The sequence below is a fragment of the Hyperolius riggenbachi genome, chromosome 11 (genome assembly GCF_040937935.1).
Source record: "Hyperolius riggenbachi isolate aHypRig1 chromosome 11, aHypRig1.pri, whole genome shotgun sequence".
NCBI classification, from domain to species: domain Eukaryota; kingdom Metazoa; phylum Chordata; class Amphibia; order Anura; family Hyperoliidae; genus Hyperolius; species Hyperolius riggenbachi.
Window position 1 is genome coordinate 63,999,153 of NC_090656.1, and position 21,741 is coordinate 64,020,893.

The window sequence follows — 21,741 nt, forward strand, 5'->3', positions numbered from 1 at the left end:
TGGGAGAGGGGAGCCCCTTTATAGAGGGAGTTGTTGGGAGAGGGGAGCCCCTTTATACGGGGAGTTGCAGGGAGAGGAGAGCCCCTTTATAGAGGGAGTTGTTGGGAGAGGGGAGCCCCTTTATACAGGGAGTTGCAGGGAGAGGAGAGCCCCTTTATTCAGAGAGTTGCTGGGAGAGGGGAGCCCCTTTATACAGGGAGTTGCAGGGAGAGGGGAGCCCCTTTATAGAGGGAGTTGTTGGGAGAGGGGAGCCCCTTCATACAGGGAGTTGCAGGGAGAGGAGAGCCCCTTTATACAGGGAGTTGCTGGGAGAGGAGAGCCCCTTTATACAGGGAGTTGTTGGGAGAGGGGAGCCCCTTTATACAGGGAGTTGCAGGGAGAGGAGAGCCCCTTTATACAGGGAGTTGCTGGGAGAGGAGAGCCCCTTTATACAGGGAGTTGCAGGGAGAGGAGAGCCCCTTTATAGAGGGAGTCGCTGGGAGAGGAGAGCCCCTTTATAGAGGGAGTTGTTGGGAGAGGGGAGCCCCTTTATACAGGGAGTTGCTGGGAGAGGGGATCCCCTTTTAAGAGGGAGTGAGCTCATGCTGAGTAGCGGGGCGTGGTTAGAGATGATCGTCTCCTCCCCTTTGAAAAACTTTTACCGGATCTTTTCATCAGGAGGAGGCGGGGCCGGGCGTCCCGTGCAGGAGGAGGCGGGGCGGGGAGGGGAGGTGGATACCGGAGAGTGGACGAGGCTCGGCATGCGGTGACAGCGGAGCGCTGTGCGGTGTGTCTCCTCCACGTGTCCGGCCATGGAGCTGCGGCTCCTGTGCGGGGCTCTCTACTGGCTGCTGCTGCCCCTCTCTCTGCTGGCAGGTAGGAGACCCTCAGTGTTGGGGGGGATGTTACTAACTGCTGTAGTGATGATTCCATAAACAACTACTGTTGTACTTATGATTATAACTACAACTACTGCTGTGCTGATGATTCCTAGCGATTGCTGCGGTGCTGCTGTGTAGATTCCACTAGCAACTGCTGCTGTACTGGTGTATAGATTCCATTAGTAACTGCTTCTGTGGTGATTCCTCTAGCAACTACTGATGTGTAGATTCCTCTAGCAACTGCTGCTTTACTGATGTGTAGGTTCCCTTACCAACCGCTGTACTGATGTGTAGATTCTCCTAGCAGCTTGCTGTACTGATGTGTAGATTCAACTGGAAACTGCTGCTGTGGTGATGTGTAGTTTTCTCTAGGCTGCTGTTGTACTCATGTGTAGAATCCCATAGCAACTGCTGCTGTGGTGATGTTGTTTCCCTAACAACTGCTGCTGTACTGATTATTCCCCTAGCAACTGCAGCTGTACTAGTGTATCTCTTCTCCTAGCAACTGTTGCTGTACTGATGTGTAGATTCCCTTAGCACCTACTGCTCTACTGATGTGTAGATTCCACTGACAACTGTTGCTGTTATGATGGTGCTGATTCCCCTAGCAACTGTTGCTCTAGTGATGGTGCTGATTTCCCTAGCAACAGTTGCTGTACTGATGTGTATATTCCCCTAGCAACTGTTGCTGTAGTAATGGTGCTGATTCCCTTAGCAACTGTTGCTGTGGCGATGTCACTGTTTCCCCCAGCAAATGTTGCTGTATTGGTCCCCCTAGCTACTGCTGCTGTAGTTATGTGTAGATTACCCTAGCAACTGTTTTTGTACTGATGTGTAGATTCGCATAGCAACTGCTGCTTTACTGATTTGAAGATTCCCCTAGGACAGTGATGGCTAACCTTGGCACTCCAGCTTAGACAAAACTACAAATCCCATCATGCCTCTGCCTCCCCGAGTTATGCTTAGAGCTGTCAGAGTATTGTAATGCCTCATGGGACTTGTAGTTCCACCACAGCTGGAGTGCCAAGGTTAGCCCTCACTGCCCTAGCAACTGCTGCAGTACTGATGTGTAGAGTCCCCTAGCAACTGTTGCTGTAGTGATGGTGCTGACTCCTAGTAACTGTTGCTGCTTTCACTGGGCACCTGTTACAATAAGATTCAGTTGTGTGTTAGTGGTCCTTTTAACTAGAAAGAAAACTATCGTGAAAACAGTAAGCAGTTAAAAGCTGATATAACTGACAGGTTTTGGACTATTCCATCTCATCATGGGAGATTCTCAGGGTTTTCTTTGTTTTCAGAAGCACTTTCTGAATGGCAGTTTAACTGCCAAAACAGTAAGATACCAGCCAGCCTCCCTACTGACTTGCACACTATTTTGGCAGTTAGACTTGGCGACTGCCGTTAAGGAAATGCTATTGAAATCAAAGAAAAGCGTGAGAATCCCCCATGATGAGATGGACTTGTCTAAAACCTGTCAGTTCTCTCATCTTTTAACTGCATACTTTTTTCACGATAATGGTCCTTTAACAGGCCCACCTATTAAATAAACGGCTGCAGCCCCCTCCCACCTCGCAATGCGCGCATGACCGCAAATCGCACGCATTGCCTCTTTGTGCGCACATGAATGCTTGCGCACACACAAACACGCACTCCAATCACCCTGCGCCTGTCCTCCTCTGCTGTCTGAAGTCTGCATGCGCGCACGACACGCACTAACACAAGACGCAGCCACAGGCATTTTTTATATAGGCTGCAGTCTACTTACTCTGGGCGACCTGTACTTCACATCTTCAAAGTTGTGTGTTTTTCTGAACGGTGTTGACTCCTGCTGTACGCTTGGCGTGATTTGTACGGCTGCCAATTTCTTACTAACCTGTGACATTCTGCATGAAGTGGAAAATCTGACTCCAGTTTAATTCATTTTGTGAAGAGTATTTTGTCATGGTTTACATAGATTTTGTTTAGCTGGTGTTCCTCCCCCTCCCTTCGTCATACCAGACAATGCTGGGACTTGTAGTTCTACAAGACCTTACATTTGTTTAGCCTTTAAGACTGATATTGCAGGCCTTCTGAAAAATTTTAGAGCATTTATATCAACCGGGTGTCTGACTTGTCTTCCCCAGGCGAATGAGTCAACGGAATTACCTCGGTAGAAAACATCCTAGACCAGTGGATTTTCCCCCAAATATTGCCTCTGTTTAGATGACAAAAAAGTTCATAAACTTTTCCTGGGTCAAATCATACCATAGCGAGGATCATTAAGGCTACTTGCACACTAAGACGTTGCGTTAGGTGCCACATTAAGGTCGCATAACATGCACCTAACGCAACGCCTGGTGCTCTCTCATGTGGACGTCAGAGTGAGCCGCGTGGTGCAGCTCACTCTGGCGTCCATGATGCCGTGATGCGTACTCTTGGACACATGCGGCATCACGTGGTCCCGCCGGCCAATCGCCGCACAGAGCGGCCGCTCCAGGAAGTAAACACTGCACGTCACAACGTGCAGTGAATATTAATTAGCCATGTGCCTGGCCGCTCTCCGCTCCTCCCCAACATTACTGAGCATGTGCAGACAGTCTAACGCGGCTTAAGCCGTTGTAACGCTGTGGTATGCTGCACTTTCTGAGGAACGTGCAGCGTTACATGTAATGCAACATGGGTAGTGTGAACAGCCCACTTGTGTTACATTGCTGTGGGTTGGGGGAGCGTTACAGGCTGCACTAACGTGCGCCTGTAACGTCCCTGTGTGGAAGCAGCCTAAAAGGTTAGAAAATTAGCAGCTGTGCAGTTAGAACAATGTACAGCACGGCTTTGTTCACATCTAAAGTCGAAATTGCTGATGCGTTTTGCGATTTTGAGTGATTTCCATCTGCCTTTGTTTAAAGATTATTTAAGGTATTTTACAGTTTACAGAAAGAGATAAACAGTGCCAACAAATAAACAGTACATCTGTCCCATAGAGTCAGTGAAAATGGACAGGCTTCTCAGCCAACCGGTGCCGCATGCAAACAAATGTGCATGGGGTAAATGTATAAACATCAAGATCACTTAGCAAAATGACGGCACTCAATACACTTTGAGTCATAGCGAAAAACATAATATACCATAAACAGTAATAGAAACTAAAATGAACACATAGCTGCCCTTGTGTGACAAAAGACCAGAACCAATGCTGCAGTCAAAGTGTTTTTGAAATCACTGGCGATTGTCAGCATCCCAAAAACTCACACAAAAGCGCTCTAGTGTGTCCCAGCCCTTAGCTGGGTTCACAGTGGTCAGTTGCCTAATGCATGTATTATGAGTGTGAACTGCAATGGAGACCGACCATAGCAAAGCCTGCGTGCCGCAAGTTAGAATAACACGATCCGTTACTGCAAACAGGCCCATAGAACTGTATGGGCAGTGAGTTACCATACAGACATAAATAAGTATTCTGCAATGCAACTGACCACTGTGAACAGTGCCTAAAGCACATTTTGTTGCAGTTTGGAATAACCTTGGAATGAGACTGATCCTGATTGGCAGCAGCTACATTTGATTGCTCCAGTTCAAAGGTGCATAGGAGTTCCAACACAATTTTGCATCAAATCGGAAAAATTAGCATGACCTCCATGACCTTTTATAGTGATCAGCTTGGTATGATACACAGGCACCAAAAGGATAAAAGTATCTAAAAAGTTTAAAACATGAGGAGGCAGTGGTGGACTTGCCTCCTCCAAGCAGACACAAAAATTGCCAATGTGTTTGTCAAATAGGACAAGTTTATTTACATACTCCAGGGGGCAACGCAACACGTTTCGCATATTTGATCCCGCTTCATCAGGCAATAACAGAGTAATAGCATATGTGGTCAGTAGAAGAACCAGGCACATCTGCTCCTTTTTTTCCCCTCATTTACAGAGAGCGACTTCTTAATCCTGAGTGGGGCCAGGTCTAACTTTCCCATCTGCCTATACAGTGGTTGCCTTTGAGGTAACCCTGCTTTGTGAGTATAGCTTATTACTCTGCCATACTTCATTTCAACTACCAGTACATACTACACTATATTTGGCACTTGGTTTCCCTACTCTGTGTTCTTTAGTGATCAGCACTCAGAAAATGCGTGCATTTTTGCCTTTATTGCACATCAGATGTATTTCAGTGGTATCATAGTTGGCCTACATTTTTTTCTTTCTTTTTTGGAAAGGGTGGGGGAGGCATTTTGTGACCTTTTTAAAAAAAATAATAAATAAATAAAAATGTCTGCATTGTTTAAATCGCGCAGCAGTGATGCTTTTTTTTTATTTTATTTTTTTTGCGATTCGCATGTAATGTAAGTCAGTGGAAACGTAGGAAACTTATTGTCCAGCGCTGCGTAATATGTTGGCGCTTTATAAATACAATAAATAATAATAATAATAATAACTTGTTTGCATCCAATGTTGAAATTTAATTAGATACAGTCTCATGTAAATTAACTTTATTGTTATGTACGAATTAATGGCAAAAATTAGGTAGTCAAAAAACACACAAAAATAGTGGTAGTAGTAGTATTACATTAGTATTCACATTAATTAAACATTAGTGTCCTCTTGGTCAGTGATGGGGTAATTTTATGAGCTTAAAAACCAATCTGAGATTATTTTGCTCCACAGGATCAAGAAGTACTGAGAGCAGGACCTGCCCGAGCTCGGCAGCCACCAATTAGGCTGCTGAGCTGGGGGCGGGCCATGCAGATGGGCGTGGCCAGAGCCTCAGCAGAAATTTTGAGAAAAAATTGCCACGGCCGCTTGTTGGTGCTTGTAACTGGCGCTGGACAGACGCCCCCAAGGAGTCACATCTGAGCACAACGGCTGCAGCCATGCTGAGATGCGACATGCCATGGTTCTCTGCAGTTTAGTAACACCGCTGTGTCAAACGCTAACATGCGTGATGTTACAAATCCTGCCACCTGGCTGAATTTTAATTGCACTCAAATGGCACTTGTTGGTTGCAGGCGGGATGTTGAACAAGCGCGCAGTACAGCCTCCCATATCACATTGTTACACCACAGGAAAGAGCTTGCCACATTTTGTGAACCAGTGCTGGCCGCTAGGTACCAATCGCAACCAGAATCTAGCCAAACTACATTCCCAGCACTGGGAGGTTGTTGGGATCACTGAGTGGCGTAGCTCTTGCTGATTTTCTATGTACAGATGTTGTGTTCAGATATAATTTACATGTGAACACAATTACTATCTCTACATGTTTCACCCAAAAAGGGCTTCTACTGTCTGGTAATTGATCAGAAGGTGCTGAAGACAGAGAAAACAATTTGTAACCAGTTTAAAAAAACTACTATAAAATCTGTATCAAATGAACGATGGGACCTGAGCTGTGTTCTCAGTGACACATTGCAATTATATTTTAGTGGTACAGTCACATTGGTGTGTAAAATTGGACCAATCAAAATCACCTGCAACTGTGTTTGACTTGGACAATTTTCCTGTCTTCTTTTACATCAACCTGGAAAAATGCAATTGATTAGCAGTACTTGTGGTAGTTCTCGCAGTTGAGATGCCAAGCTTAGAGAAGGCTCATACACACATCAGACCATAGTCTTTTGAAAATGAAAGATCACAGATCTGTTTTACCCCCTTCCATGTAGTATGAGAGCCATACTCTACACAGTCTATTCTATGGAGCTGAACTCCCCATCAGAAAAAAAACTTTGCAAGATGCTGCACACACAGATGCTGTACAGACACAAAAGATCTGTAGCTGCAAAAGATCTGTTCCTGCCAAAAATCCAACCCTGCAAATTGCAATGATAGTCTATGAGAACTGCAGATCATCGTACACACATGATTTAACTGACATTCATCTGCAGATCAGATCCACCAGGTTGGATTTTCAGATCTGCAGATCTGTCAGTTAAATCATGTGTGTATGATGATCTGCAGATCTCATAGACTATCATTGCAATTTGCAGGGTTGGATTTTTGGCAGGAACAGATCTTTTGCAGCTACTGATCTTTTGTGTCTGTACAGCATCTGTGTGTGCAGCATCTTGCAAAGTTTTTTTTCTGATGGGGAGTTCAGCTCCATAGAATAGACTGTGTAGGTATGGCTCTCATACTACATGGAAGGGGGTAAAACTGGTCTGTGATCTTTCATTTTCCAAAGACCATGGTCTGATGTGTGTATGAGCCTAAAGGCTAGAGTGAGTACAGCAGATACGGGCTGTCATCTCCTATTGTAAAGGTGTTAATCCCTCAGCCCAGTATATAAACGTATGTGTAATGTGCTTTATCCCTCCCTCCTAGCTGTGGAATGCATTTCCCAGTCATGGCTGTGCAGGCAAAGGCTTGAATTGAACTTCCATAAAAGAACAATAATTGCCCTGAGGTGAATGAACTGCTGGTGAAATGTGCTTCCTTATCTTGGGGATCATGTAGTAGAATGACCTCGTCACTTCACACCTTACGTTAGGCTAGTGCACAGTTCACAGTGCTCAGTTGTGTTGTGTTAGGCTAGTGCACAGTGCTCAGTTGCGTTGTGTTAGGCTAGTGCACAGTGCTCAGTTGTGTTGTTAGGCTAGTTCACAGTGCTCAGTTGCGTTGTGTTATGGCCCATACTCACGGGCGAGAAATGTTGCCTGTCGCCAGCACACGTGAGCGTGTGGGCGACAGGCCGGCGACAGCTTCTCGCCAGGTCCCTCCACGTACACACGCGGAAGAGGGACCAGCGGCAAGGCGGAAGCTGTCGCTGACGTTCCTCCTCCCCCCGCCGGAAGCTCCATGTACCTACATGGAGGTTGCTGTCGCTAGTCCGCGTACTCACGCGGACTAGCGACAGTTGCGGCGGGGGGGCAGCGGCGACTGTCGCCATGCGATTGAAAGTTTCAATCGCATGGCGACATAGCGACGGGCGACAGTTCGGGTGCGCGTGCGACGGCCCATACTCACGGGCGACCTGTCGCCGCAACACGCGCGCGCCGCGTGTTGAGGCGACAAAAGTCCCTCGTGAGTATGGGCCATTAGGCTAGTTCACAGTGCTCAGTTGCGTTGTGTTAGGCTAGTGCACAGTGCTCAGTTGTGTTGTTAGGCTAGTTCACAGTGCTCAGTTGCGTTGTGTTAGGCTAGTTCACAGTGCTCAGTTGCGTTGTGTTAGGCTAGTTCACAGTGCTCAGTTGCGTTGTGTTAGGCTAGTGCACAGTGATCAGCTGCATTGTGTTAGGCTAGTGCACAGTGCTCAGTTGTGTTGTTAGGCTAGTTCACAGTGCTCAGTTGCGTTGTGTTAGGCTAGTTCACAGTGCTCAGTTGCGTTGTGTTAGGCTAGTGCACAGTGCTCAGCTGCATTGTGTTAGGCTAGTGCACAGTGCTCAGTTGCGTTGTTAGGCTAGTGCACAGTGCTCAGCTGCGTTGTTAGGCTAGTGCACAGTGCTCAGTTGTGTTGTTAGGCTAGTGCACAGTGCTCAGTTGCGTTGTTAGGCTAGTTCACAGTGCTCAGCTGCGTTGTGTTAGGCTAGTTCACAGTGCTCAGTTGCATTGTTAGGCTAGTTCACAGTGCTCAGTTGTGTTGTTAGGCTAGTTCACAGTGCTCAGTTGCGTTGTTAGGCTAGTTCACAGTGCTCAGTTGCGTTGTGTTAGGTTAGTGCACAGTGCTCAGTTGCGTTGTGTTAGGCTAGTGCACAGTGCTCAGTTGCGTTGCGTTAGGCTAGTTCACAGTGCTCAGTTGCGTTGCGTTAGGCTAGTTCACAGTGCTCAGTTGCGTTGTTAGGCTAGTGCACAGTGCTCAGTTGCGTTGTTAGGCTAGTGCACAGTACTCAGTTGCGTTGTTAGGCTAGTGCACAGTGCTCAGTTGCGTTGTTAGGCTAGTTCACAGTGCTCAGTTGCGTTGTTAGGCTAGTGCACAGTGCTCAGTTGCGTTGTTAGGCTAGTTCACAGTGCTCAGTTGCGTTGTTAGGCTAGTGCACAGTGCTCAGTTGCGTTGTTAGGCTAGTGCACAGTGCTCAGTTGCGTTGTTAGGCTAGTTCACAGTGCTCAGTTGCGTTGTGTTAGGTTAGTGCACAGTGCTCAGTTGCGTTGTGTTAGGCTAGTTCACAGTGCTCAGTTGCGTTGTTAGGCTAGTGCACAGTGCTCAGTTGCGTTGTTAGGCTAGTGCACAGTGCTCAGTTGCGTTGCGTTAGGCTAGTTCACAGTGCTCAGTTGCGTTGTTAGGCTAGTTCACAGTGCTCAGTTGCGTTGTTAGGCTAGTGCACAGTGCTCAGTTGCGTTGTTAGGCTAGTGCACAGTGCTCAGTTGCGTTGCGTTAGGCTAGTTCACAGTGCTCAGTTGCATTGTTAGGCTAGTGCACAGTGCTCAGTTGCGTTGTTAGGCTAGTGCACAGTGCTCAGTTGCGTTGCGTTAGGCTAGTTCACAGTGCTCAGTTGCGTTGTTAGGCTAGTGCACAGTGCTCAGTTGCGTTGTTAGGCTAGTGCTCAGTTGCGTTGTTAGGCTAGTGCACAGTGCTCAGTTGCGTTGTTAGGCTAGTGCACAGTGCTCAGTTGCGTTGTTAGGCTAGTTCACAGTGCTCAGTTGCGTTGTTAGGCTAGTTCACAGTGCTCAGTTGCGTTGTTAGGCTAGTGCACAGTGCTCAGTTGCGTTGTTAGGCTAGTGCTCAGTTGCGTTGTTAGGCTAGTGCTCAGTTGCGTTGTTAGGCTAGTGCACAGTGCTCAGTTGCGTTGTTAGGCTAGTTCACAGTGCTCAGCTGCGTTGTGTTAGGCTAGTTCACAGTGCTCAGTTGCGTTGTGTTAGGCTAGTTCACAGTGCTCAGTTGCATTGTTAGGCTAGTTTACAGTGCTCAGTTGCGTTGTTAGGCTAGTGCACAGTGCTCAGTTGCGTTGTTAGGCTAGTGCTCAGTTGCGTTGTTAGGCTAGTGCTCAGTTGCGTTGTTAGGCTAGTGCACAGTGCTCAGTTGCGTTGTTAGGCTAGTTCACAGTGCTCAGCTGCGTTGTGTTAGGCTAGTTCACAGTGCTCAGTTGCGTTGTGTTAGGCTAGTTCACAGTGCTCAGTTGCATTGTTAGGCTAGTTTACAGTGCTCAGTTGCGTTGTTAGGCTAGTGCACAGTGCTCAGTTGCGTTGTTAGGCTAGTTCATAGTGCTCAGTTGTGTTGCAAATCTAGTAACGCAGTAAGAGAACAGAGGCGCCAGCAAGATAAAAAGTGATAAAAATTCTAAAAAGTTGCTGGGAGGCAGTGGGGGACTTACCTCTGGAAAGCAGGCACAAAAGACTGTCTGAATTTATACAAACACGTTTATTAAAGGTACCCCAAAGGATGCAAAGCGTTTCGCAGGCACAGCCCGCTTCATCAAGCAATAAAGTGGGGGACAAACAAAAATTTGCCAATAGCATGTGTAGCGCCTCTGTGATGTGACTGGTGCTGCATGCAGAAGTGAAGGTAATTATGCTGTGCGCTATGTGTGCACGACACTATAACCGGTGCTTAACCAATTGAGGACCACAGTGGTAAACACCCCCCCCCCACCCCCACCCCCAAAGATCAGGCTGTTTTTTTCATAATTGGCCAGTGCAGCTTTAAAGGACTTACGAGGCGAATTCATTAAAAAAAAGTTTTGTACCTCATTGCTAAAGCAGACCTCAGGGCAGACGAACAGCACCTTCATTTTCACTTTTAGGTGCTTTATCAGTCTAATCCAGGTTACATTGCAGCTCCCGACCCTCCACAGGGTCGCCTTAGCAGAATCGCCGCTTTAAAAATCTACCTCCTGCGCAGCTCGCATAGCCGTGGCTGCGCAGGATTACAGCCCTGCTCGTGTCCGCCCTCTCTCCGTGCGCTCTATTATACGTCATGTGGGCGGCTCCACATGACCACCCACATGACTTACTACACTGCCAGCCAGCCGCGCCCCCTCAGCAGAGAATACAAGCGCTGAGCGAGCAAGTACTCACTCGCTCAGCGCTTGTATTCTCTGCTGAGGGGGCGCGGCTGGCTGGCAGTGTAGTAAGTCATGTGGGTGGTCATGTGGAGCCGCCCACATGACGTATAATAGAGCGCACGGAGAGAGGACGGACACGAGCAGGGCTGTAATCCTGCGCAGCCACGGCTATGCGAGCTGCGCAGGAGGTAGATTTTTTAAGTGGCAATTCTGCTAAGGCGACCCTGCGGAGGGTCGGGCGCTACAATGTAACCTGGATTAGACTGATAAAGCACCTGATAATGACAAGGAAGGTGCTGTTCATCTGCCCTGAGGTCTGCTTTAGCAATGAGGTACATCACTTTTTTTTTTTAAGCAATTTGCCTCGTAAGTCCTTTAAGGACAAGCTGCAGGGCTGCACAACACAGCACACAAGTGATTCCCCCATTTTCTCCCCACCAACATGGGGTCTGATCACCCCCCTTGTGTTTATTTATTTATTTTTTATAAATATTTATGTTCGTGTTTTTGTAATTTTTTTTTTTTTTTTTTTTACTGTTTCTGTGTTTTTTTATTGTTAGAAATCCCCTCCCTCCCCCCAGCCAGCCAATCACGCAATCAACTGTCATAGGCTTCTGCCTATGAGAGCCGATTGCTCTCTTGTCCCCCAGGGGGACCGCTGTGTCACACTGCTGTCCCCACTTTAACGCTGCTGCCGTTCGCAGTGCTGTACTGTGTAAATAGACGGGATCACGCCGTCTAACAGGCGCTCGGAGACTGAAGAAGGGGCGGAGCACCGCCCCCCGAGGAGGAGATGCGCACGGACCATGATCTCCTTCAGTAGCCAGGACCTGACGCCAAATCAGAATCAGAATCAATTTTATTTCGCCAAGTAAGTTTGCACCTACAAGGAATTTGTCTTGGCAGTTGCTTAACAAACACAAACAAAAACAATACAAGGACAGACAGTGTGAATATTACAAGTTAAGGACATTAGAAGTATAGTGGCAGTAAGCAATGTGAGAATTGTTCATTTACAGTTCTGTGCTGATTACTATCAAGTCCTAGCAGCTCTAACGTGGTTCAGCATTAAGTATGGCTACCGCTTGAGGAAAAAAGCTGTTCTTGTGTCTAGAGGTTTTGGTAGGGATTGACCGGAATCTTACTCCTGAAGGCATGCGCTGGAAGATGGAGTGAGCTGGGTGAGAGGGGTCAGAGGCAAATTTGGTTGCTCTCTTTCTGCACCTGCTAGTGTAAAGATCCTGCAGGGAAGGTAAGCTACAGCCAATTATCCTTTCCGCTGATCGGATGATGCGCTGCAGCCTCCCCTTTTCTAATGCTGAGCAGGAGCCGAACCATACAGTCATAGATGATGTTATGGTGGATTCGATGATTGCAGTGTAGAACTGCACCATTAGATTTTGAGGTAGGCCAAACTTTTTCAGCTGCGGTAGATGGTACATTCTCTGTTGCGCTTTCTTGACAATAGTGGCAGTGTTGTTGTAAAACAAACCTAGAAAGACAGAGCAAGCTGCCGAGGCTGCCATCTCCAGGCACCTCCTCCTGTAAATCTTGGCAGTCTTAAAGTGAATGAATCAAATCACTCATTTTTATATATTGTTTTCATGATGGTTTTGATTGCACATAGATTTGTATGCACTTTTTGTATTCAGTGATTTTGATAATGGCACTTGCACTTCACTGTACCTGGATTCACTATTACACAACAATGGCACCCATTCACTAAAAGCAGTTCGGTAATTTCATTTTGGTCGGTAAAATAATGCATTCGGCATTGTATACTTTTTTTTTTTTTTCCTCTAAATTCACTAAAGATTTTCTGCATGAGGCAGAAGTCCGGCAATTTACCGATCAAACATGCCTCAATTCACTAAGCCCTCCTCGGTAAGTGTCACTGCAGCCTGAATAGGAGCGCTGCCAATTTCTTCCCTGTTCTTGAGAAAATTTGTAGACCATTGTATGGCTAGCTGCCCCAGGTTTACACTATGTTTAATTGGTTAGGTCTCTTCCATGAGGACCCCTCAACGTGGTGGAACAGTCTAGTACTGAACAATCTGCATGCAAACAGTTTTTTTGGAAGCTAACTTCCTCCATTGGTTGCATCTGTTTTGAATGAAAGTGGTGTAATCTGCAAGTGTGTGGGCTCTGTACATCTATGCAGCTGGTCTATTCGTACAATTTGTGCAGTCTGCATTTGGAAGCACTGCCATCTCCACCTGTTGTACAAAAGTGTCACTAGCTCGGGAGCAGGTCAGCGTTGAGCCAGAAAGCTGTGTGCATGAGTCAAGGTTTTCTTTCCACTTCATCTCCAATATCCGTTTAGATGTACTGCAGCCACCAGGGGGAGCTCTCCTGTATAACATTATACAGATTTTCACATCTAAAGGGATGCAGAAAAGCCTTATTAAAAAAAAAAAACAATTCTCCTGCTCCACCATGTCAGATCAAATCAGTGTGAAGTCTGGAACCCACTAGGAGCGCTTTTTTTGAGTGCTTTGTTATTAGCTCTTGCTCATGTATTGCTATGAGTGTGATCACACTTGAGCAATGTGCTTTTATAAAAATCCCCCATAGCATTGCATTAGCAAGAGCTTTTTCAAATCACTAGCGCTTAGGCCCAGTGCACACTGAGCGGTTTTAGCAGCGATCCGCCAGTGAAAACGCTTGGCTAATGTATCTCAATGGGATGGTGCACACCAGCGGTTTTGAGGTTTTTTCCAAACCACAAACGTGCTTCCTGCTGCACGTTTGCAGTTTTCAGAAGCATTTCATCCTCAATGTAAAGTATAGGAAAAAACGCAAACCGCTGTGGAAAATGCTACATCAGAGCAGTTTTCCAGGCGTTTTTGTTACAGAAGCTGTTCAGTAACAGCTTTTACTGTAACACTATTTGTAATCTGCTACACAAAAACGCTCCCAAAAACGCTAGGCATGTTTAGAAAACTCTAAACGTCTCTAAACATGCCTAGAATCGCTCTGAAATCTGCTTCAAAAACCTCTAGCGTTTTGACTGTCTGCTAGCGGTTTTGGTGTGCACCGGGCCTTAGAAAAGGCTGCTGGTGGGTTTGAGCCCTGAGAAGCAGGGCTGTGTGGCTCTCCTTATTGGCTGCCAGGCTCTCCCTGTTGGCTGGAGAAAAATATTGAACACTTTTGCCTGATTTACCGAATGCGTACATTTTTGTGAATTGCAATTTCTTTATATTTCGGTACAAGTTGGTAATTAACCTCACTAGTTGGTAATTCAAATTTTTCTGTGCGGTAATAAGTTTAGCGAATTGAAATTTGGGAAGGTGATCGGTAAAATCAGCTGTTTTCAGCATTACGGAATGCGGTAATGCTTAGTGAATTGAGGCCATTGTATGCACTATTATCCTGAACTTGGGTTCACCCGTGTGGGGGCTCAATCCTGAACCCTCCACAGTGTAATTATTTCTGATAGCCAGCAAGTTGGTCAATTTTTATTACTACAGTATATCATGATGATTGTTATTATTTCATTGGTGACAGCTTTTTAGAGTTATTTTTAATATGTTTTAATTCAGAGATATGTTATACTTGCAACTTTCATGTTGGAAGGGTTCAAAAAATAAAATAAAATAAAAATGACACTTACCTGGGACTTCTATCGGCCCCCTGCAGCTGTTATGCCTTGCCGCCGGTGCTGGTCTAATTATGCTTCTAACTAGACTACGGCTGCGCGGCCGTGCTCGTGCTCGCTCCCCCCGCGCCATCAGGAGCTTACTGCGCAGGCACGGTACAAGAAAACTTTATACTGCGCCTGCACAATAAGTTCCTGATGGCGCTTGCTGGAGCTAGCACTATTCGTCTAATTAGACGAATATTAGATCGGGACCGGTTACGGAGAATGGAAGATCGTAGAAGGACGGCGCGGGACATGACAGCTGCAGGGGGCCGATAGAAGCCCCAGGTAAGTGTCGGTTTTTGTTTGTTTTAATCCCTCGTCAGAACTCCTTTAAAGAGAACCCAAGGCGGTTCCTTGGGGGACAGATGGGACACAGAGGCATGTTCTCTGCCTCATGACATGCCTCTTTGTCCTCCCACCGCCACTCTCTGCCCCCCACTGCCGCGCTATAGCCCCCCAAAATTGGCGACAATATTTGTCGCTATCACGGAGGGTAAACGGAGGAGAGGGATTCCCTGTTCAAAACACCTACTACCAGTGTTCCTGCAGGGTTTCCAGAGCTGCCATTGGGCAGCGCTCTCTCCCTGGCCACGCCCCCCTGCGACTCCTCCGCCTCCCTGGAAGAGAGAAAGGGCTGGTGTGCACCAGAGCAATTCTTTAGCGTTTTTAAAAACGCTAGCTTGGGTAATGTATTTCAATGGGCTGGGGCACACCAGAGTGGTATGTTTTTTCCACAAACGCAAACTCGGGGGCTGCAGCATTTTTTAGATTTGAGTGATGATAGTAGCAAAAAAGTTTCTGTACCATGTTAGCCAAACAAATTATATAGGTAGAAAAAACGTTTTGTAAAAAATAATACCTTTTTAATGGCTAACTAATAGAGTTAAATGATGCAAGCTTTCTGGGATCTAGTACCCTTCTTCAGGCATATTTCCAAATGTTAGCTGAAGTAAAACACTGATGCAGGCAAATGGGTACACTATTGTTAGCACTTACACACATATATATATATATATATATATATATATATATATATATATATATATATATATATATATATATATTTGAGTTGGCAGCTTTTTTTTTTTTTTTGCACTATTTTCGAACAATTTTTCAGTATTTCCTATATTGCGTGCTGTGCAATATTTGGATCATGCACTTTATAATTTTTTATTTTTTTTTGACACAATATTGCTGCTCCCGTGGATTTACAATTACATTTGGATTTAGAAGGTGGTTTTAATATTATTGTTTTTAACTTATTTTCTGTGCTTGGAATAATTTAATAAAATTACGTTGATTACACCTTACATGAAATGTTGGAGTATTTACTTATTACATGATATGTCTTTAGATGGGGCATCTTTTTTTGTGATGTTGGTTGATTTACAGCCCTTTGGAGACAGTTATTGTTTTTTGGCTCTAGTTTGTGTGGTACTCATTGCAGGTAAATCGTAAACACGAAGATGACAGTTGTGCTGGTTACTGTTTATCCGTTAGGTGTCAGGTGATCAGCAGGCTGGAGCCAGTGAGTTAGGGCTAGTTCACACTTGATTTAAAAACGTATCTGTAGCTACGTTTTTTGTCCCGGACGTAAAACGTAGCCACGGATACCAATGTTAAAAATAGGAACAGCACACACTCAAGTTAAAAACGTATCCGCGTGCGATCCGCGGAATACGTTTTTAAACCCGGAACGCTGAGTCCGGACTTGCAGCATTTTTCACGGACCCGTATACACGTACGGGTAGTGAAAATCAATGGGGAAACGGGCCTCCCTCTTCACTGACATTTTGGGACACTGGAAACGGATCAGTTTCCAGTGTCCCATGGTGAAGGAGGGGGCCGCCATGCTGAAGGGGGTAGCAGCCAGGACGGGGGGCTGCGGGCAAAGCGGCGGCCAGGGGGGGTCACATTCCCCCCCCCTTGCTCACCTGGGTGCCCCCCGTCCCCGCTCCCCCTCCAGCTCGCATATAATTTAATAATTTGTACCTAAGGAAGTTCGGCGAGCCGGGCACTTCCGCCCACACCGCTCGCCGTCACTTCCTGCGATGCCGCCCACTGAAATACAGAGGGCGACATTGCAGGAAGTGACGGCGAGCGGTGTGGGCGGAAGTGCCGGCTCGCCGAACTTCATTAGGTACAAATTATTACATTATATGCGAGCTGGAGGGGGAGCGGGGACGGGGGGCACCCAGGTGAGCAAGGGGGGGGGGATGTGACCCCCCTGGCCGCCGCTTTGCCCGCAGCCCCCCGTCCTGGCTGCTACCCCCTCTAGCAAAAAAAAAACAAAAAACACGCAAGCGGATCCAAAACGTGTGCTGCAAAAAAGGCAGCACGGATCCGTTTGCGTTCCGGGTTTTGAAAATCGGAGCCCGGACCGCGGATGCGTCCCGCACCCGGAGCTAGTGTGGCCCTAGCCTAATGTGTAACCATACATGAAATCCAGCAGGTTTCTGAAGGTCATGAAGCCAAATCAATCATGTTACATAAGGAGCCATGAATCCTGTTCCACAATTTAAACCTTTAATGTCTTGAACATTTTCATAAATTTGTACTCAGAAATTTTTCTTGATTGTTCATTTTTTGAAGTTACCCTTAAAGGACTTATGAGGCGAAATAGTCAAAAGTTAAATACCTGCATGAAATATCGATGCATGGAGGGCGCCGTCCACGCCCCCTGCGTGCCGTACCGCCGGATCCCTGCAGCTCAATGTGCCCCCCGGGCCGGTCCCGACCCCACAGCCCGGGTCGGGCTCTACTTCTTCCACTAAGATGGCCGCCGGAGCTGGACGCGGCTGCGCAGTCCGCATATGCGCGAGTGCAGCTGCGCAGCTCTAGGGCCTCCCCCCCCCCCCCCCCCCCCGATCCACGCTACAGGCCGTCTCCTGTTGCGTGGATCGGGGGGAAGGCCCTAGAGCTGCGCAGCCGCACTCGCGCATATGCGGACTGCGCAGCAGCGGCCAGCTCCGGCGGCCATCTTAGTGGAGGAAGGAGAGCCCGACCCGGGCTGTGGGGTCGGGAACGGCCCGGGGGGCACATTGAGATGCGGGACGGAACGGAGGGCGCGGACAGCGCCCTCCGTGCATCGATATTTCATGCAGGTATCCGGTACTATTTTGCCTCGTAAGTCCTTTAAGGACAAGTACTTTTAGATCTTGCATGCTGTGTCCTGGTTCACAGAAGTGTTGGCCCACTGGTGTGTCCATTTTACCCTCATTGATTTTAAAGCGGTGATGGTTCATTCTTGTGCGCAGTTTTTGTCCTGTTTCTCCTATATAGATTCCTCTTGAGGGGCATTTAATGCAGCGTATCATGTATACAACATTGGATGACTCGCAGGAAAATTGGTCTTGTATTTGATGATATTTCTTTGAGTTTGGTATTTGTATTTGGCTTGTGCACAAGATATAAGGGCAGGTCTCGCACCTTGTGTTATTGCAGGGTAATGTGCCTGGAGTTTCTGGTGTAGATAATGCACTTTTGATAATCATTTGTCTCAAATTGGGAGGTTGTCTGAAAGCAAGCAGTGGTAAATCAGGAAAAACTTCCTTCAGGCATTTGTCTTTGTGGGGTATCGGTTGTAGGGCTTTCGATATCTTCCTCAGTGTCTTTAATTTTGGGTTGTAGGTGACCACTATTGGGATTCACACCAAAAAATCTATTGTTTACAGCCAGGCTCAGAGGTATAACCGAATATGTTCTAATACAGAGGACAGAGAAAGACAACTTATGTCACTATGTAATATATTCATAGATCAGGGATATCATCCACAAATCGTTGATGATCAAATACACAGAGCAACTTTAAAATCAAGAGAGGAACTGTTGAAGTACACCCCAAAGACTGAAAACAACAGAATCCCAATTGTGGTAACCTACAACCCAAAATTAAAGACACTGAGGAAGATATCGAAAGCCCTACAACCGATACCTCACAAAGACAAACGCCTGAAGGAAGTTTTTCCTGATTTACCACTGCTTGCTTTCAGACAACCTCCCAATTTGAGACAAATGATTATCATAAGTGCATTATCTACACCAGAAACTCCAGGCACATTACCCTGCAATAACACGAGGTGTGAGATCTGCCCTTATATCTTGGGCACAAGCCAAATACAAATACCAAACTCACAGAAATATCATCAAATACAAGACCAATTTTCCTGCGAGTCATCCAATGTTGTATATGTTACGGCCAGAACCCGAAGTTTGGCCACTTCGCATTCAGGCTGGCTACTTCGGGTTCTGGACGGCCAATGTGCGAAGTGGCTGCTGCGCTGCGGCCAGGGCCGGATTTAGGCCTAGGCCATGGCCTAGGGCACCACAGAAGCAAGGGCACCAAAGCAGCAGGCTAAACTGGTGCAACATTTGCAAGCTTGCAAATGCTGCAGTGCGGGGAGATCAGGCGAGCGCCTGACTGCGGTACTCTGCTGCTAGCTGTCTGTGCGGCAGCCATCTTGCTCTCTGTGCATGTTTGCATTGTGGGTGGCGGCTATGTACTTGGACAGCATTGGAGACAGAGGGGAAGAGGAAGCTTCTGCACTGGAGATGAGCTAAGAAATGAATGACATGGATGGCTGCTGCGGTGTGAAGGCGAGCTGGCTACCTATACTGAAAGGGGGGGGGGGGGGATTAAGGGAGTCATCTGGCTACCTATGTAACAATACTGAAGGGAATGTGGGGAGGAGTCATCTGGCTACATATACTAGAGGGAAGGGGAGAGGTCATCTGGCTAACTATACTGGGGAAAGGGGAGGAGTCATCTGGCTACCTATACTTGGGGGGGTCATCAGGCTAATTATACTAGAAGGAAGAGGGGAGGGTTCATCTTGCTTCCTATACTGAAGGGGGGCGGCTGGTGACAGTGGCCTAGGGTGGTAAAGAGTACAAATCCGGCCCTGGCTGCGGCCAGTGTTAGAAATGAAACAATTCCTGTTAAGATGAATGTATTCTCCGGCCGTCTCGCTGCGGCCAAATGTATGAAAAGTTAGTTAATGTTAATGAAATTAAGCCGTCGCGCCAGGGAAGCAGAGCGGGGAAGGCTGCAGACATTGCTTCTGCCAGCACCCGCTCTGCAAGAACGGCAGGATTCCCTGCTGCAACGAACATGCGTGTCCACCGGCTGCCAGTAGGAGAGAGAGAGAGAGGCAGGGGGAGGGGAGAGAGGCAGAGTGGAAGCCAGCGGCTTCATCTGTTACATTGCCACCGGCTTAATTTCATTAAATTAATTAACTTTTCATACATTCGGCCGCAGCGAGACGGCCAGAAAATACATTCATCTTTCAGGAGTCATTTCATTTCTAACACTGGCCGTAGCGCAGCGGCCACTTCGCACATGTGCACGGCCAGAACCCGAAGTGGCCAGCCAGAACACGAAGTGGCCAAACTTCGGGTTCTGGCCGTAACCTATACATAATACGCTGCATGAAATGCCCCTCGAGGAATCTATATCGGAGAAACAGGACAAAAACTGCGTACAAGAATGAACCATCACCGCTTTAAAATCAATGAGGGTAAAATGGACACACCAGTGGGCCAACACTTCTGTGAACCAGGACACAGCATGCAAGATCTAAAAGTACTTGTTCTTAAAGAGAAACTCCGACCGAGAATTGAACTTCATCCCAATCAGTAGCTGATGCCCCCTTTTACATGAGAAATCTATTCCTTTTCACAAGCTGATTATCAGGGGGAGCTGTATGACTGATATTGTGGTGAAACCCCTCCCACAAGAAACTCTGAGGACCGTGGTACTCCTGGCAATTTCCTGTCTGTGAACCTTGTTGCATTGTGGGAAATAGCGGTTTACAGCTGTGTCCAACTGCCAAAAGAGCAAGCAGCAGCTACATCACCTGCCCACAGTAAAAATATCACCATGTAATAAATGTCAGAATGTAAATCAGGGATTTAAAAGATTTTACAATGGGCAAACACTGACTAAATCATTTATACATAATTATTGTAAAAATGAAGCACTTTTTCTATTTTTTTTTATTACCCTTAAAGAGGAACGCCAGTGAAAATAATGTAACTTCAAAAATGAACAATCAAGAAAAATTTCTGAGTACAAATTTTATGAAAATTTACAAGACATTGACAGAAGCTTTAAATTGTGGAACAGGATTCATGAGTCCTTATGTAACATGATTGATTTGGCTTCATGATCTTCATAAACCTGCTGGATTTCATGTATGGTTGCACTAACTCACTGGCTCCAGCCTGCTGATCACCTGACACCTAACGGATAAACAGTAACCAGCACAACTGTCATCTTCGTGTTTACTATTTACCTGCATTAGTGTTTTACTTCAGCTAACATCGGGAAATATGCCTGAAGAAGGGGAATAAATCCCAGAAAGCTTGCATAATTTAACTCTATCAGTTAGCCATTAAAAGGTATTATTTTTTACAAAACGTTGTTTTTTTTCTACCTATATATTAGATTTCTGAGGCGTTTCTGCCTCAATGTTAAAGTATAGGAAAGTGGAAAACCGCTCTGAAAACGCTAGATCAGAGCGGTTTTCCAAGCGGTTTTTGTTACAGAAGCTGTTCAGTAACAGCTTTACTGTAAAAATATGAAATCTGCTACACAAATATGCTACACAAAAACGTTAGACATGTTTCGAAAACCCCTCTAAACATGCTTAAAATCGCTCTGAAAATCTGCTTCAAAAACCTCTAGCGTTTTGCGGATCTGCTTGAGGTTTGTGGTGTGCACTGGCCCAAAGTGAATGTGGGCCAGTGCGGTCTACAGGAGTGGCGGTTTTGGCAGCTACCTGATCCGCTCAGCCCCCTGGATCAGGTAGGATAATTTTTTTTTTCTTCATTTTAAAGTATTCTTACATCTTTGACCATACCAATACGTGGTACTACTTTCAATGGGGAAACTCTTTCTGCATAGACTTGTAGATAGTGACTAAACTTTGAGTGATGAGCACTGGCGAGTGTCAAAATCAGGTGATTTCTCAGTCACATGATGCAGTTATCATTGTACTCTTCCATCTTCTGTGTCCTTCTTTCATCCATACTCTTCCATCTGTACTCTTCCATCTTCTGTGTCTGTGGGGTACGCATTGGATTTCCATCCTCTGTCTGTGGGGTATGCGTCGGATGTACAGCCATGTCACTTGGAGGGGGTACGGGTTGGATGTATATCCATGTCACTCGAAGGGGGTACGCGTTGGATGTACATCCATGTCACTCGAAGGGGGTACGCGTTGGATGTACATCCATGTCACTCGAAGGGGGTACACGTTGGATGTACATCCATGTGACTCGGAGGAGGTACATGTTGCATGTACATCCATGTGACTCGGAGGGGGTACGCGTGGGATGTA

The 21,741-nt window shown here is 46.5% G+C and overlaps 1 protein-coding gene across 4 annotated transcripts in view; it reads left to right on the plus strand.

Moving 5' to 3' along the window:
* The first annotated feature begins 710 nt into the window (after window positions 1-710).
* The window catches only part of PIEZO1 (piezo type mechanosensitive ion channel component 1 (Er blood group)), a 345,137-nt gene continuing 324,106 nt past the window's right edge, over window positions 711-21,741 (plus strand). For all 4 annotated transcript variants that reach the window (XM_068260853.1, XM_068260854.1, XM_068260855.1 and 1 more), the window contains exon 1: window positions 711-855. In XM_068260853.1, the coding sequence (XP_068116954.1) occupies window positions 792-855 (64 nt within the window). In that variant the 5' untranslated portion in view covers window positions 711-791. The remainder of the gene's footprint in view (window positions 856-21,741) is intronic.